Source organism: Myripristis murdjan, chromosome 14 (assembly GCF_902150065.1).
Source record: "Myripristis murdjan chromosome 14, fMyrMur1.1, whole genome shotgun sequence".
NCBI lineage: Eukaryota > Metazoa > Chordata > Actinopteri > Holocentriformes > Holocentridae > Myripristis > Myripristis murdjan.
The window spans coordinates 28506117-28523241 of NC_043993.1; the positions used below are offsets into that span (position 1 = coordinate 28506117).

General features: G+C 41.0%; 1 protein-coding gene across 1 annotated transcript; it reads left to right on the top strand.

Moving 5' to 3' along the window:
- The first annotated feature begins 755 nt into the window (after positions 1–755).
- On the top strand, positions 756–8884 carry tmem218 (transmembrane protein 218). The gene is made up of 3 exons (XM_030069785.1): positions 756–1215; positions 2558–2660; positions 7730–8884. Exons 1-3 carry the CDS (start codon positions 1106–1108, stop codon positions 7862–7864), a joined length of 348 nt encoding a protein of 115 aa, XP_029925645.1. The 5' UTR covers positions 756–1105; the 3' UTR covers positions 7865–8884.
- The last annotated feature ends 8241 nt before the right edge of the window (positions 8885–17125 follow it).

Genomic DNA, 17125 nt, shown 5'->3' on the forward strand with positions numbered 1-17125 from the left:
CAAATCTGTATTCTCAGCAAAACCCTCTTGCCTAAACCCTTTTGTTTCTGTTTGAACCCCCCAAAAACAAAAACTTTCATGCTTGGACTGGACTTTCCACAGAAATGCCTCAGTATTTGGTAGCTGGTGATACAGTTTGTATTTGTTGGGACTGCATGACTGTACTCTATTTAAACTGTTTATTTAACCTGTTTATTTAAAGGTTCATTTTTTTTTACCTGCAATTCAACAGTGCAGTATCCCTGTGTATATAGTGCATAAAGGTTTAGTTTTTTACATATGCCCAGTTTCTTATTTCTGTGTTTATTGCTGTAATATTTTTTTATTATTTATTTATTTATTATTATTATTATTATTATTATTATTATTATTATTTTACAATTAATTCACAGATAGGATTAGTACACTTTTTTGAACAAATTTCTAAGGCACATATCTTTATCTTTCTTATTTCTTTTTCTATTTCTTAGAATTGAATTCCTCTCCATGACGTATTCTGACGTATTTCTGATTCTGATTCTGATATTAGCAGGAAACATTAACTTGGACAGTGATGCTGGGACAGTGAAACGAATCTGATGCCACAGCCAGCGTTTATGTCCTACGCTCAGAAGTTACAATAGAACAGCTTTGTATTGCATGTGTTGGCCATTATGCGGCGGGTGGACTACATTTCCCGGCATTCCACTCGCCATTTCAGTACAGACCTATTTAATTGGCTAGCCTTGATTCGGTGTACCCAGTAAAATGTAAGCTTACTGTCACCGTGAAGCGGAGCTTGTTGCTAGGAAGTAGTGAGACGCGATGAAAAGGCAAAGCAAACTGCAGCTATCAGCTTTGCAGCGTCAGTAGCACTTAGCGGTTTTATCACAATAATATTGCAACCCTTTCACCGGAAAAAAAGGCATATAAAACAGCAAATATGATTTGTCAAGCATGAGGATGTCCGCTAGCGAGAGCCGCGACAGCTAGCCTCGTTAAGGAGCTAACTTTGTCAGTGTCCATCCACGTCTGACACAAAGAAGTCTTTTATTAATCTATTACCTTGGTTTAAAACTGACATATCCGTCCATAGAAGAACTACCCAGAAATTTGCTTAGCAAGAATGGCTAGCACCGTGCTGGGCGTCGGTACCGGCGTCTTCCTCGTCAGTCTTGTCTGGATTTTGGCTCTCCTGTTGGGGATGATGCTCTTGAGAGCATCTGGGTCGGCAAAGTGAGTGATAAAGTAGGCAACATAGCAAATGACACACACATATAACCGTACCAGTTTGTTATGGAAAATTTGCTGAAGTACCAATTGTCTGGAATCGCGGTGAAGCTCCACAGTTTTAGTCCCGATACGTGCAGTTGTCTGACATTTGAAAATGCCATGCCAGTCTCCATCCACAATCATGCTAGTGTCATATTGCTCTGCTTGTCAGCAAACGCACAGATATTATTGCCTGTAATTTAAGTAATGTTACAAAAATACTCTTCTGGCCAATTCGGCGCACAGATGGCTTATTGCTTGTCATAAAATCTTAAATATTCGACGGTTATCAGTCTTTGCTGCTGCCCGCTGTGTGACTTATTGAGTGATTGTCGCACCAAATCTGGAAGTTGAAATGAATCTATAAAGTGTTTCTTGCTGTGTTGAACATGAGCCGACTTGAGGAGCCGATCCTTAATATTCACATCTTATGTTGAGTTAGCTCTACCAGGCATGTGTCGTTTCCTTTATGCAAAGCAATAATAATCTTACAGATGTTTAGCAAGAATTTGGCGTTATGTCTCTCCACACAGTTGTGAACAATTTTCGGGCTGAATGATGAACTGAGATTGCAAATCTCCCAGATATAAACCATTAATATGCAAGTTTATTCTTCCCCATACGCCATATAAATGCTTTGCGTATCCTGTTTGCCCAGAAATAGCAGTAAAATGTTCTTCATTATATTAGTAACCGGGACTATATTAACACTGCAGTTGTTGAATGCTGTGCAATTCAATACATTATTTATGCATACTGTGTATATATGCTGATCTCTGGTAATGCTAGTTAAATGCTGGGCATCATACTGGCATCCTGTTCTTCCCTGCCCCTTGCAGTCCCTGCACATTTAGACCTGAATACTGTTATTCTGCTATGCTAGGATATTTAAATTACTGTGTCTCAATCACTTACATTAATAATGATACAAGAATTTATCATTTTTATTGTTGAGTGGAATGCACTGTGATACCAGTCGTTTTCTTATGTTTCACTGTGCCCTTGTGTAAGGTGAAGTGACAGTAAAGTTCAAAGTAATTTAAAGTTGGTACCATTTAGTTGACTGTGAGGCTAGCTTGTGTGTAAAAGGATAGAGTGCTATTGATTTGATGGGGCTTTCTAATGGCAGTGACTCAGATTGCTTTGCATTTACACCAAACTTTAGCTAGACAACATCAAACCAACAGTGGGAAGCAGATGGTTCAGAGAAGTGTGGCCTTATATTACCCTGTTAGTTTGAACTCTGTGTGTGTGTGTGTGTGTGTGTGTGTGTGTACGCGCACGTGTGCATGCTGTGTGTCCCCAGGCTAGGTGTGGTTCCAGTATTGCTCCTGGCCCTGATCGTCACTCTGGCACTGGTGTTTTTCCCTCGCAGCTCAGAGACCACATCCCCTTTCAAAGAGATAGAGGTGAGCTCTGTGCACTGATCTGAAACAGTCAGACACCCACACACCACTGTATTACTTAAAAACCTTGATCTGTGGTATGTATATTGTGATGGTTGATGTTGTCGGGGCAATGTGCTCTTATTGTGATGTCCAGCCTAGCTGCATCCTCAGTAGGAGCAAGCAAGGGATGGTGCCTATAGTCACAATATTGATATGCTAATGTCATGAGGGTTATGATTTTAACACCTACAATGTTTTTAAAATATCAAAAATATGGGATGGTAAGTGCTAACATGATGAGTGGATATTGTATTGCATCAAGAGATGATTTAAGCTTTCACCACAATCAAATCCAAGAAATGAAGGAAATCACGCTGCCTACTTTACTTTACTTACTCTACTTACTGTGTATTTTGTATGTTGCTGTATTGTATTGCATGTATATGGCATTTGATTGTGTAGTTCCTGCCTTAGGACTGCACATGATAATTAGTTCTGCAGCTAAATCTGGTGCAGCAGTGTTATGCATGGTACCAGACAAATAGCCTAACCTTTAAACTAAAGGAAACTACAGTATTGCAGGACAGTAAGACTAAAAGAAACATTTCATTAATGTCCAAGATTGTCCTGTACTTCACTCAAGGATACAAGCAGGTTTGGAATTTTGTTATGCTTAGTGTGAAGTCATTTGTCATCAAATGTTTTAGGACACAGAGACCACTGAGTGAAAACGACGAGTCCATGAAAAAACAACTGAGTTTAGTTGAATGGCCATTTTGTGCTTAAATTTGTATTTTAAAAAACCCAAATATATTTTATGGTGTACATCATCTGCTTACCTTATGCACAAGACAAAGAAAAGTGCTTAAATATGTTTGGCATAACTCATATTTACACTTGAGTAGTTGCTATGGAACAAACTGTGTGTAGAAGAAAACAGAAGAATCTTTAATCTTAATGGTGCCATGTATACCGTGTGTGCGTGTGTGTGTGTGTGTGTGTGTGTGTGTTTGCGAACCATTGCATTGTCACATGTGCAGTCAGAAAAAGATTTAGCTGTATGGAAGTTACCATACATGATGGTCAATGTGAACTAATAAATTAAGAATGTGATGTCACATGAATCTTATTGGCCTATGCAGAGGGGATTGAAGTTGCATGAACTGTGGCAGCTAGGATGTGAAGATTTATAGCTCAACAAAAAATTTCACAGTAGTAGAACTTTTACTTTTATGAACTAAATCTTTTTTCAATAAAGAAACCTGGACTAGGTAGCTGGGCTGCTCTGATAATATCTGGGATACAGGCCCATTTACACTAAACACATGTGTAAAGTTATTTGGTTGAAACATGGCAGTAACAGGGCATCTCTGTCGTTTCTGGGGTGAAGATACAACTGAATTGTATCTCCATGTCTCTATCATTAAAGATGCCACTATTACCAACTGGATCGCAGATGACATTGCTGCAGTAATTTGTTTAAGCTACTGTTGCTATCAGCGTTCATAAGAGATCATACTTTTCCAGATGAGTTATTGGCAGGAGAATACATACACAGAAATTCTTCATTTCAATTCATTTCTACACTTCAGTGTTATTCACAAGGAACATTGAAACTGGTTATATTCAGGAGCGCAGTATTAAAGGTGCATATTAACAGCCTATCCCAAATAAAACCTTCAGCAGGATATGAGCCAGTATCCAGAACACTTTGTGCATGTAAACGTAGCTACTGTGTGTGTGTGTGTGTGTGTGTGTGTGTGTGTGTGTGTGTGTGTGTGTATGTGTGTGTGTGTGTGTGTGTGTGTGTGTGTGTGTGCGCGCATGCGTGCGTGCGTGCATGCACCCACATGTGTGTGCTTGTCATAAAGGCCTGTTCTGCTTTATCTTAGTCCAACAGCAACACAGAACAAACACTCCCCCATGTTGCCTCCAGGTCGTGCCAATAAGCCAGCCAGATCTGCCAAGCAAGCTGCCACCCCATAGAAATAGCAGAGCAGAGCCCCATCCTGGCCCGCGCACATTTTATAGCCTTTGTGCAATGGGAGAAACCAGAGCAAAAACACTGAGAGGCAGGAAAACGTGACTTCCTGGGTTTCTGTGCAAGCTTATCGCTAAAATCAGCTCTTGCCTACCTCAAGGCCTGTCATGAAATGGGCTTTGCATGAAATAAACTGAGGTGATGACACTGTATTGCAAGCAAAAAGCATTTTGTTTTGTGTTGAGTGTTTAGTGACTCATTTTCTTTCATTCAAGGTCTTCTATAATGTATTTTTCAACCATCATTTCTTGATATGTATGATGGCAATCTTATTGACACTTATGCTAAAATCAGTGTATGAAAGCTTGCATATTAAAAGCTTTGTGTTTATGACCACAGCTTTAAACAAAGACATAGTGCTGATTCATTTGGGATAGCCAAAGGCAATTTCAGAGGCAGCACTGGAACAGAGCTTGAGCCTAGACTAGTAAGCAGAGGGCAACATTTAAACATTTAATTTAGAGTTCTGCACAAGTAGTTTGTTAGCAGTTAACAGTCAGGGATTACTGATTAACAACTACTTGACATAATATATGCATATTTGTGTGTGACTATGTGTGTTTGAGTCTGTTTGTGTGATTGTGTGCAAGTAACTTTGTGTAAGAATTATCTAACCTCTTGCTGTTAAACAAAAGTAAAATATCATAGTGCCAATTAGGCCAGTCCCAGACAGGGGGTGGTGGGTAGGGATTTGCACTAGGCTCCCCCACCACCCACCCCTTCGCAAGCCTTCTCCCACCCTTGTGCCCATTGCTACATTAATAATACATGGCTCCTGCTTTGGGCTCCTGCTTGCTGCGTAATTGGCAAATTAAAAAGTGAGATGTATTAAATGCATCCATAAGAGACAGCATACACCACCCAAGCTCTGCTAGACATCAGATCCTTTACACACACACACACACACACGCACACACAACACATGCACGTGCCCACTCGCATTCCACAATGGTCCCTGTGAAAACTGTGTCTTTAGTCAGCAGTTGGGCTGCTGCTTTTCCGGTAATATCTGGCTTAGGGGAGTTTTCTCAGTTTGTATTCTCCTATTCATGGATGGCTCATGATCTAAATATTAACACAGGCCTCGAGGTGCCACTGAAGTGCTGAGATTAAATCTAATGACAGGAGCTTTGTACATCCAAAACTTGTCTGAACTAGAACATAACCATTGCCGATACACAGGATCTGTTGTATGTGTTGTGCCTTGGCTCCATTAAATTGTTTAAACCTGACCAGCCACAGTGTAGCACAGTTTGTGTCTCCACTGATTATCCGTCTAGACAAATTAGGCTACTGCAGGATCGGAAGATAACAAGCACCCAGAATAAGCATCTAGCTCCAACATTCGTGAAAGAACAGTGAAACAAACTACAGTCTGTTGAATAGTTATTCTTGGTTATCCGAACTGATTTCATTTGTGAGCAATGTCCTTTTTATAATGATAACTATTCAAATACAATGCTGCTGAAGTTTTTTTTTTCTGCAATGGACAGAAAACATTCCAATAAAAATCAATAAAAAATCTGTGTGGGTGACCGTAGCCAATTTAAGCTAGATTTGAAAGGTAGTGGAGATGGTAAAGCCATTTGGAGACAATATGAGATAGTTTCAATGTTAGAGCAATGGTTTGAGTAAGGTTAAATTTTCATCCAAGTATTAGCTGGGAACCATGTTGAGATGCTGCATTGAATTTAACCCTAACATATGGTGGAATTGAGGCCACCGGCCTCAATACCCCATGTGAATATTAATTCATCTGCAAACTGTAATGGTAACAGTAACTGTAATGGTCAGGTGCAAATTAGAGTGAGTCTGCTGACTGTGATTCTTTAAAGAGGACTGCAGGGAATTTATGTATTTTTGCAATCATTCAACCATGAGAACTCAAAATGTACAGTATGTCGTTGCGTTGGTTTTAACTCCCTTCACAACAGGTGAACCAGCGGGTCTGCTGAACACACCACAGAGTTTGTCAGTTTATCCTTTCACTATTATCTGAAATTGAATCGACCTGAGCATCCTTGTTGTCAAATGTCCAGTGTTTTCTCTAAGCCCAGAGTTGCCAGCTGGTTTCTCACAAGGAAAAGCCAGCTAAGGCGTAACCTTGGGCAATGTTTTCCATCCCTGGCCAGTCACAAGCTGATGTTGCTACATGGCCCACCATTGGCGCTGCAGCTAGTCATCAGTTGGCTTTAATTCTTGAGCAGAGAGGGAGTGGGCCATGTGATGGCTGTCTGAATTCAAGATAAAACCCTACATTACAAATACTAAATGAGTGTTCTCCAAGGCTACCTGTCCACATATCAGCCCACCCTCTCCATCTAGGTCAAATTATTACCATGGCTAAGTAGAGCAGTAGGTTTTCAAAGTGCGGTCCCCAGGGGTCCCTTGAGCGACCCCGGGGTTTTCCTCAGCAAAACGAGCAACAGTATATTTTCAGTATAATTTAAATCACTTGAAATTGTTACGATACAAAAATGCTTTTTAACACTGTTTTCAGCACTTTGAACCTATTTGTCAGTGTTCAAATATGACATCTGAACAATTTAATCCTTCGTACAAACCAAATTATCTTTTCATATCAGGGTCACTAGAGCAATATCACTTCAAATAGGGGTCCATTGCCTCATGAAAGTCAACCTGGGGGTCCCCCCTGGTATTAGAATACACTCGTCTGGTGCACATCAATTATTATACTGTATGTTCAATGTAGTAGTTCAACGCAACGTAAAGTATGCACATAATTAAATACTTTTTGACTCAAGCTGACTTGCATTTTAATGGAAACAAGCAAGATGAGTTTTTTCTCTCTTTTTTTTTTGGTAGATTGTCCTTGTACGGCTTTGCAGAGTTGCTCTCTGCTCTCATTTTTCTGTGAAAGCTCTCCCATGACATCTGGTGGCCTAAAGAGGAAATACTGATCTTATAAACAGCCAGGCATGCTGTTCCAATGTTAAACACTAACTCCTATTTACCCTAGTGGACATGCATTAAGGTGTAATTATTAGTGGCTCTTAACAGTGAATGGCATCTCTCTTTCCCTCTACAGATAGTGGACAGATTCTTCATTGGCCGTTACGTGCTGCTGTCAGTGGTGAGTGCAGTCTTTCTGGTGGCACTTTTCATGCTGGTACCCCATCATTTCCTGGAGCCGGTTTATGCCAAGCCCTTAAGAAAACACTAGAGCTGCCAGGGTCAAAGTTGGCACCGGGTTCGCATTGCTGATGTACACAACTTGAGGCGAGCAGGGCCAACAAGAACCACCCCCCCGTCTTCATCTGAAAGTGGACTGCCGAATGCATCCCAAACAAAACAGTAGGAGCGCCAATGTTTTCTCCATGGCCAACTGTTTGTTCGTTGTTGGGGCGGGTTATGTGCAGCCAAATGAAAGGACTGATCCAACACTGGCCAGTTTGTTTTACAAAATGTTATATTTTTGTAATTTTTCACAGGAAATTTGAGTTGATCTGTTTTAAGAGCATCAGAGATATTTTAATCGACTCACACAAAATTACATTAAAACACCTACCGTCTAACCTGTTTATATATCATAGATCCTGACACTGTGCTCTGAATGGTCAAACATTTACCTTGTTCATGTATAGCTTTTAAATAATAGATGTTTTAAATTTTGTAGTTTGAGCCCATTATAAGTTCACTCCTGAAACCCTATGAAACTATTTAAACATCATAGACAGTTTCCAGTTGAACTCAGTGACCCAGTGTACTTACTGAAGGTTCCTCATTAATTCCAGATACATCTTGCGTGTCCCATTTACAGCTATTTGAAACAGATAAACTCCACTGAGTTGATCACTGATCATTATTAAACACTTATGGTTTTGTCAGAATGACTGCAATGCAGATGTGTTCTTGAGGCTCTATATTTTCTCAAAGTATTTTAGATATGAAAAAATCTAGAATAATTCCTGTAATTTCATGTTGAAAACTAGATGAAACTGTGATGCATTGTTTGGTTTTCTGATAATTGGTGTGCAAACATAAGCAAAATTTCACTCTTGCAAATGCCAAATAAATGAGTCAAAAGGGCCACAGTAATGATCCATGTTTTTGTTTTGGTATTTTCATTTTTTTTTATTATTATAATTATTATTATCTGTTTTTTGTGTTCTATAAATTAGTTGACTTGTTTAGCCTCTAATGTAATATCATTCTTTGAGAGATTAAAGAGATTTTCCAAGTATTTTGCAAGATGTTGTGAATGCCTCTATAACTTGTTCTTTCTGCAGTAAGAATGGCTGTATTTTCCTTAAGTTCCTGTATGGCAATTATCAGAGAACTTTGTGTTTTTAGTCCATCGACCAATTTCAGGTCAGAAAATCATCTGAACATCAACTCTCAGTGACAGCCCAGTCGCATCATGTGGATTGGCCTCTACTTGTTCACCCATAACATTCATTTGTACATGTTTTTTCAGGCAAAGGCGAAAATTGCATCTTTTTTTAATCCTATTATGTTTCCAACAAAAGAGCAAAACTCTCTTGGAGACCTCCTGGATATGTATAATCTTGATGAAAGACTGATGAAAGAGTAGAGCCCTCATTTGTCAAGGGCAAGAGACACCCTTAGATATCGGGCGGCATTCCACTGAAATGCTTGAAATGTTTTGTGAAGCCTTGTGGCGGCTGTGCAGAGACATCTCCATTTTAAGATTTTGGTGTCTGCTAACCAGACATCCCAACATTCATTTGTGAGGTTTTTACGACACAGATGTCACGGCACTTTATCCTGGCTTATCCACAGCGCATTTTCTGAGAGGGTCAGAACTTTGGAGGGCGCTGCACAAAGCAGATTGTTAGCGACTGAACGATAACTGTTAGCTTCACATGCAACACCTGAAGCAATCTCACCAGCGGTCTGTGTCAGAAGCCGTTACATGAATAAAGATCTGGGGCTCTGCAGGTGCCTTTTGAGGAAGCAAGTGTTTCCACCTGCTGAGTCCTCATGTGCTTAGTGAATGGGTCAAATTTGGTGCTTCAACATACTATATGTCATCTCCATCTGCTTCACAGAACAGATGTTCCATACATAAACAATAGGTACTGTTCCATGAAAACAAGTGATGGGGAAAGTACCCATTGTCTGCTATTATACACGTTGGTTACAAATCTTGCCAAGCAATAAATCGCATCCCCTAATGTGGAAGTTATCTGTTCCTTGACAAATGCTGCTGCAGTGACTTGGTTATGATGCGAATTCCACGGGGTATAAATAAGCAGATGATTCCATAGAGAATAATGAGGTTTTGCAGTCTAGAGGCTCAATTATAAACACTTGCCCCCCTCCCGCCTCCGTTTTAAAAGTGTGAAGCCCAAGGAGACGTGGAGTGGAATTCCAACCAGGATGATGAAAGAGAATCTAATGAATCAAAACCAATCCTATTAGTTCCGGCCCACATCTCCATACAGCAGCCCTTTTTCTGCAGAACAATCTACCGCATGATTTCACACAAGCTGGGGAACTGGGGGGGTTCAGCATGGTGGGATAGGGGATCTGAAACCTTTCAACCTGGAGGGACTTGTTGCCTGTAATTGACCGCATGATTACCGCAAAACATGATCTTAGCTCCTGCAGAAAGTGGCACTGAGAAACCAGTGTCTGTTACCACAATGAAACCTCAGCACAGGGTTAAGCCGGCAAAGTCATGGCCCCACATTTGAAATGGAACAGTAACTTTTGAGGTTCTGTAACTCTGAGGTAATAACAAAGTAGCCCTCATAGTTCAGTGTTTTGAATAAAAACCATTCCGCAACTGTTTATATTTCAAGGTCATCATGCAAAAGATGTTTACGGTTTGCAGTATTCAAGTGCTGTCACTGCATTTCTGTCTTGAAGTCTGTAAATTGAAAGGCCTTAGCAATCCCAGAAGTCTAGGTCAAGACGATCTGGGTATATTTCTTTGCTCTCTCTCTCACTCATTCACTCTGTTTTTCTATCTTCAACTCTTCTATCCACTTTATCCCTTCCTCATTTTAATTTTTTTTGCTGCTAAACTCTCTCTGTGGGGAGTGGGAAAATGAGCAGAACAAAGCATGTGGGGGTTTGAGGATCATTTGGAACTCAGAGACTAAGTCTTTGTGGAGCAGCCAGCTGGACATATAAAGAGATGGGGGCGGGCTAGATAGAGAAAGAGAGAGCAATGCAAGGGCAAAGAGGTGTGAGCAGAAAGCTCAGGGTGCTTGGTTTTGAAGCTGCAGAGGGGATGGGGTGTGCTCCTCTCTAGTAGATCCTGTATTGAGATCCACTCAAGCAGAACTCCTGCATAGCGTTCACATCCTCACCCGTCTCTGTTTGTGATATGGATACCCCTCCTCCCACCATTCTTACAACACAGAAGATTGGACTATTCATTAAAGATCATTTCTCTTGAATCTTGAACTATGTTGGTGCACGTATTCCAGAAGAATGTAGTCGGCAAATGTTTAATAAATCAACTCGACATCCTTTGGTGTTTTATCTTGTTTCAAAATTTGGGAAATACATTTTGATGAGAGCTTTGTGCTGTAAAAATGAATTAAATTATTCTAAACTACTAAAGCCTTGAATTAGATAAGGTTTTACTACCTAACATGTAGATTTCGGGCAAGCCTGGAGACACCACAGTTCCTTGGCTGGGTATTTCACCATAGCTTTGTAAAGTTTTTTTAATCTCATTGTGGGAGAGGACCTTGTTGCCCTAGCAACAAACTATGTATTTTTGGGGCCAAGAAGAGTGGATTTTCTCAGCGCTGCCTGGTTGTGCTCCATTATGCGCTTTTGTGAGAAGCCAGAGGGTGCTGTCAGTGCAACACACACCAGGGGAACAAAATCCTAAATTCAAGACCGTGGTGTTGCCTCGGCCTTTTACCTCTCTCAGAGAGGAATTACCCCAAAGCTGCTGCTCTTGGGTGGAAGTTGAAGGCTCAGTTTAGAGGTCAGGGTGCCTGCCAATGGCTCTTTTGCTTTGCGAACATGACACCCCATTGCGGGCCGAATCACAGCCCGATAGGGGGTTCCATTTTGACAGTGTTGAAAAAGTGATCGAATATCGGCCAGGCTCAGAAAGCAGTGGCTACACTGATCAAAGGCAAAGCTCACAATTGTGGAACTTGGGTGGCCACAGCAGTCCAAGGAGTATGCTCAGCAGTTATATTGGCTGTGGTTGGCATTGGCTTGTCTTTGATAGAGCTCAGCTGTTGAATGGATCTACCTTTTAGAACAGGATGGCTATCCCTAACAATAATGAAATGACTTAAAACTATCCAATTATTTGATGCACTTTAATATTTGATGAAAAAATATTTCAGTTGCATTGTTCACCTCAGTTTCTTAAAATTTGTTGTTGCTGCACAGACGAGATGAATTGAGTTGAATGATGCTGCCTTATGGCCCTTTTCCATTAGTATCTACTCGGCTCGACTCGGCTCGCCTCGGCTCGACTCTACTCGCCTCGACACGGTTTAGGTGGTTTTCCATTACAGTTGAGTAGCACCTCGCCGTGGGTGGAGTCGTCATAGCAAGGCGGCGCACCGTCCAGCTTCCTCTGGATTCTTTGGGCCGCCACCAAGCTCAGAAAAGTCTCCACGTCTTTATTTGACCGCGGTAGCGGTTTGCTTGCCATTTTCCGACTTTGACAACTTCACTGACGATCAATGCGCACGGCCGCTGTTGCCGTTTTTTTTTTTTTTTTAAATGTCGGGTTTTGTTTTCGTGCGGGAGTCGCTCTCGTCACTCCCTGTCCAATCAGTTGCCTGCACGGCGTTAACGTCACATTTTCAGCTCGACTCAGCGCGACTCAGCTCGCTTGGAACCCCGGCTGAGTAGGTGCTAAAATGGGACCTGCTAGCAGGTACTACGACCTAATGGAAAAGCTCTTAAACCGAGTAGAGTCGAGCCGAGTCGAGCCGAGTCGAGCTGAGTAGGTACTAGTGGAAAAGGGGCATTAGTGTCATAGGATGACTGCATTGTAGAACTCAATGTATAAACTCTGTTTTATCTATCGGGGCACCATTCTTCATCACCATCACCATCAACATCTAAGGGTCCCACAGAAAATTGACCAAAAAATAAAGTTTGTGCTAAGTGCCCTCTCTGTATTAAATTAAGTCCCATTCATTTTTGTTTACAAGGTATTTGTGTGGATAAGACCAAAATATATCCGTTATCCCAGCACATTTTGATTCCACTCAAACCAAAAGACCAGACTGTAAACAGAACCTGTTGACAGCATCACTTTAGCACTTTTGTTTGCTTCTTGTGCGTAAACCAAGATGATGTACGAGACTCATACTGTGCAGACAGGCAGCTACAAATTTGTTTGGCTACTTGACTAGTAGGGGGTTGAGTGGGTGGGGGTGGGGGGTTGAGTTGTCACATTAAAGGATGACAGTGAATGAAAAAAGAAGCCTTTGTATCCCTTTCTCCCCCTTTTTTAGCTTCTGCTTGTTAAAAGAAACAGTGTTTTTTTGATCAGATAATTTACATACGGAGGAATTTAGTTGTTACTATGCAGCAAAAATAATTTCTCTTCTCTTTAATGAGCAAGAATGTCTTATCTAAAGTTTCTCTCTTTCTTCGCATATCTTTCATTTAGATTTAATTTCTTCCTATTAATAAGCCTTATTTGCCAAATGTGAATGTTCCTGGCCTTTCTTGGCACTGATGCTATGGGAATTATTGAAGGGCTGTTTGAAAACACTCACTTCGAGGCATTCCCACAGGAGGAATTACAACCACCTCTAAATGCTGCATAGCCACCCTTCAAGACCATAAGCAGTAAAACAGCAACCCATACAGCCTACCTGCTTTACACAATTGCACTTGAAGAAATAATATCAAAATAAAAACAAAATTGCCACATAAATGCCAAAGGTCTGTACCGAGTGGCCAAAAATAACTCTGCCACATTTGACCAGTCAGATGGTAGACATTTGATTAATGGAACTGATCTGACTTGGGGGGTAAAAACAGGCCTCTCTATGTTACCTCCCCTTCAGTTCAGCCTCCTCTCTCCTCCCTCCTCCTCCAGACTGAGCCTTGTTTTCTGCCTCCCCCAGTCCCATGCAGAACGAATGGCACAGATGTTGTTGGACAAGACAGTACCCCTTGGTTCCCTTCCCCACACTCTCTGCTCAGCATGAGGTCTGAAACTTGTTTTTTGATCAGTTCCCCCCCCACCCCGCCCGCAACTTTTCCCTCCTCTGGAGGAAGAAAAACAGACCCAAAGAGGAGGGAGACTGAGAGACCCAAGAAGAGCCAATTTAAAGAGGGAGGGAAGAGGAGCATGAAACCCTGTTTAAAGAGTATAAAGACAAAAAACACCCTTTATAACAATTTCCAGATAACAAAGTCTGCATAGGATGGTCCACATGTTGTCATGCGAGAGAGAGAGTTGTGGAGCTGCATGGTAGGGGGATCCAAATTTCCAGGGGGAATGGATGGCACACTAGTGCTGCAGTAGATGTCCGGGTGTAGATCTGTTGGGGCCAGGAAGTGCAGGCAGGACTTCTGAAGATGTGGGTCGGTGCATGGATGCTCTGGGCGTCCTGGCTCTACACCTGGGCAGAGTACTCGCTGCACTGCGACTGCAAAGACATCTGCCTGACCGAGCCAGGATTGGACAAGAGGTCAAAGACCCGGGTCAAGGAGCATGTTCGTCACGGTGTGGGACGCCAGCACACGCCTCACAAGAGCAGGCCGCACCGCAAAAAAGGTAAGCCCTTCACTTTTCACACTCCAGGGATCTTCAAGGTGCTCTGTCCTGTTGCGCATGGGTTGATGAAGGCTGTATCTCATGGAGTGCCCGCGCATCTAGGTGTAAGCAGTGTTCTGCTGTTGGCAACCAGAGGACCTCACCGCACATCTACAGCCAAGATCAGTCGCTAAATTGGATGCAGTGTAAAAGAAAAGTTTTGCATTAATTTATTTTGCCCATCGAGGGAATTCTTGGCACAAAAATAAATGCATTGCAAATGGATAAAAATGAAATTGAGTTACCTATTTTAGTGAAACTCTCAACTGGCCATTTTAAGAAATATATAAATTAATCCTATATTTTTAAAAATCTGTGAAAAGTTTTCTACTTATGGGAATTTTAAATGTCCTTTTGGTGACACTGGGAAGCTATTTGCCCAGAGCTATGATGAGAAAAGTAATAGCATTCCTACTGTGAAATGAAAAAGATAAATGGTTTTTGACCAGTTCACAGACGACAGCACTGACTTACTAACTTACAAAAGCTGAACTGTGAAAGACTGAACTTCTTAAAGAGAGTTAAAAATATTACACAGTGTTTTTTTCTTCAAATGATGGATTTACCAAAATAAGAACAAAAAACTAGCACAATATATTGTAATATTGCGTAGTAATATATACATATACTGTGCCTTTTGATGGAATGACAGTGTGACTCTAAAGACCGATAATTTTTAAGACAATTTCAAATAGCTGCAATTTTCAGTCTTTAATTCCTCCAGTTGATCACAGTCTTTAAGAAATCAGGTGCAACATGAAAGAATATTTAAGAAACTTTTGGTAAATCTGATTCTTGCCAAATAGTGATTGTTTAAGTGGGCAATTGCTTTTCAAAACAAACTTGAATTGCACTCAGAATTAACACTTAAGTCACTTTTTTCCACATTCCCCATTATAGCTGACACATTCTTTCTTTTTCTGATTCCATCCCTCCCTCTTTGCCCGTTCCAACACTTCTACTGACCTTTGGTCCGCAGCATGAAAGAGGTTCATTCCCTTGGCACGTCTCAGCCCACCACCATTCCCATGGGTTGTGTTTAGTGGGGACTCATCCTTCATCCTCTCTAAACCCTTTGTTGCTGACTGAAAGCTGGCCGATGCCGGGGCCATCCAGCCCAAGTTGTTGGATCAATACAAGCATCCATCACTTCACCCCGGGCCTTTCTGGGCCTCACAATAAACAGTTCACCAAACAATACTTTATTTATGTGTGCCATTGGAAGGAATGAACTAGTGGTAGTTCACTTTTTCCTCGGATGTTCTTGCTTTGCTGTGGAGCTCAGATAATTGGCTTGAATAACTGTTAGCATCTGGGGTGTATTTTCTCCCTTAAAGCTTGACTCAAGCTCTTTTTTTGTATACCTCAAATTTCTGTCTTATTAAGTGGTACGTAGTCGATTGACCACATAATCCGTTACTTTCGGCAAGCCATCTCGAGAAACCGTCTTATTCTTCAGCTAATGTGAAACATCCAATAGATAACCACGAGCCAGAGACCATACCACGACATCACAAGCAGAGCTGTGGCATGCGTACAAACAGTTGAAAATACATTGTAGACTCATTAAATGAGTGAGAGATATATCATTTCCTTCTATTGTTTGGAGGCATGCGAGACTCTCAGCTTCCTGCCTCCCAGCAGCGTCGACAGAACCACTGCCACAAACTGTCAATGAAAAGATGAAACACTGACTTATGAGAAGTAAATTACTTCAGTACATCCACTTGAGCCACTTGTGTCTTCATTTACATGCATTAAAACAGACACTTGAACCTTTAAAATGCAGTTAAAGAAGAGTATTGTTAACAATTCAACAGGCAAACGCGTTTTGAGATGTTTAATGAATATAATTTCCAGGGCTGTCAGGATATCAAGGCAGATAGTTTTGCTCATTCACTCACAGAATTTGATCATATGATGTATGTGACTTATTGATTGACTGACTGATTGAAGGTAGTGGTTGTTGAGGTTTTTGTGGGTCCACAGAAAAAAAAAAACTTTCATTCAGTTATAAGGAATTAGCATAGAGCCTTTTTCCACTGTTATTTAGAGGCAGACAGCAGTTCAGTCTTAATTTGCATCATATTTAACATTAAACATCTCATATGGAGTCACAAATCTCAGCAAAATGACATCTGTGGCAAAACTTTTATCTGTTTAGTGGTTGTCTGGTGGTTGTTGAAAATCTTTAATTCTTATAAATTGTGAGTGCTGTTCATGACTCCAAAAATCTTTACAATAAGTTATTTTGGGATTAAGTGTCATCTACTTCGACTCAAGGCAGACATTTCTAACATTTCCCAAAATTACTTCCGACAACTTCATGAGAAAACGTACAAACTTGTTGCAATCAGCTATGGGTTGCACCTGTCTACAGTAAAATGACCTTGATATTAGATACTTGGTGGTTAATGTAAAGCTAATAAGCAAAAGTACATGGATTTCTCGTGTGATTTCTGACAAAGGAGGAAAAAACCACCACTACTTTTTCAACATTTAGAGATGATTTTCTTATACAACTTCCAGGTCATATAGTAAAATGGACAACTGAAATTTAAAGGGGATTGTTGCCCATTTTCAGCAGTAAAATAATGTCTTTCTATAGACCTACACCATGAGGAGTGCTATAATCAGTGGCAAAAATCCAAAATTTGAATCAGTTGCAGTGCCAAACATGCCAGGTCCAGCTGG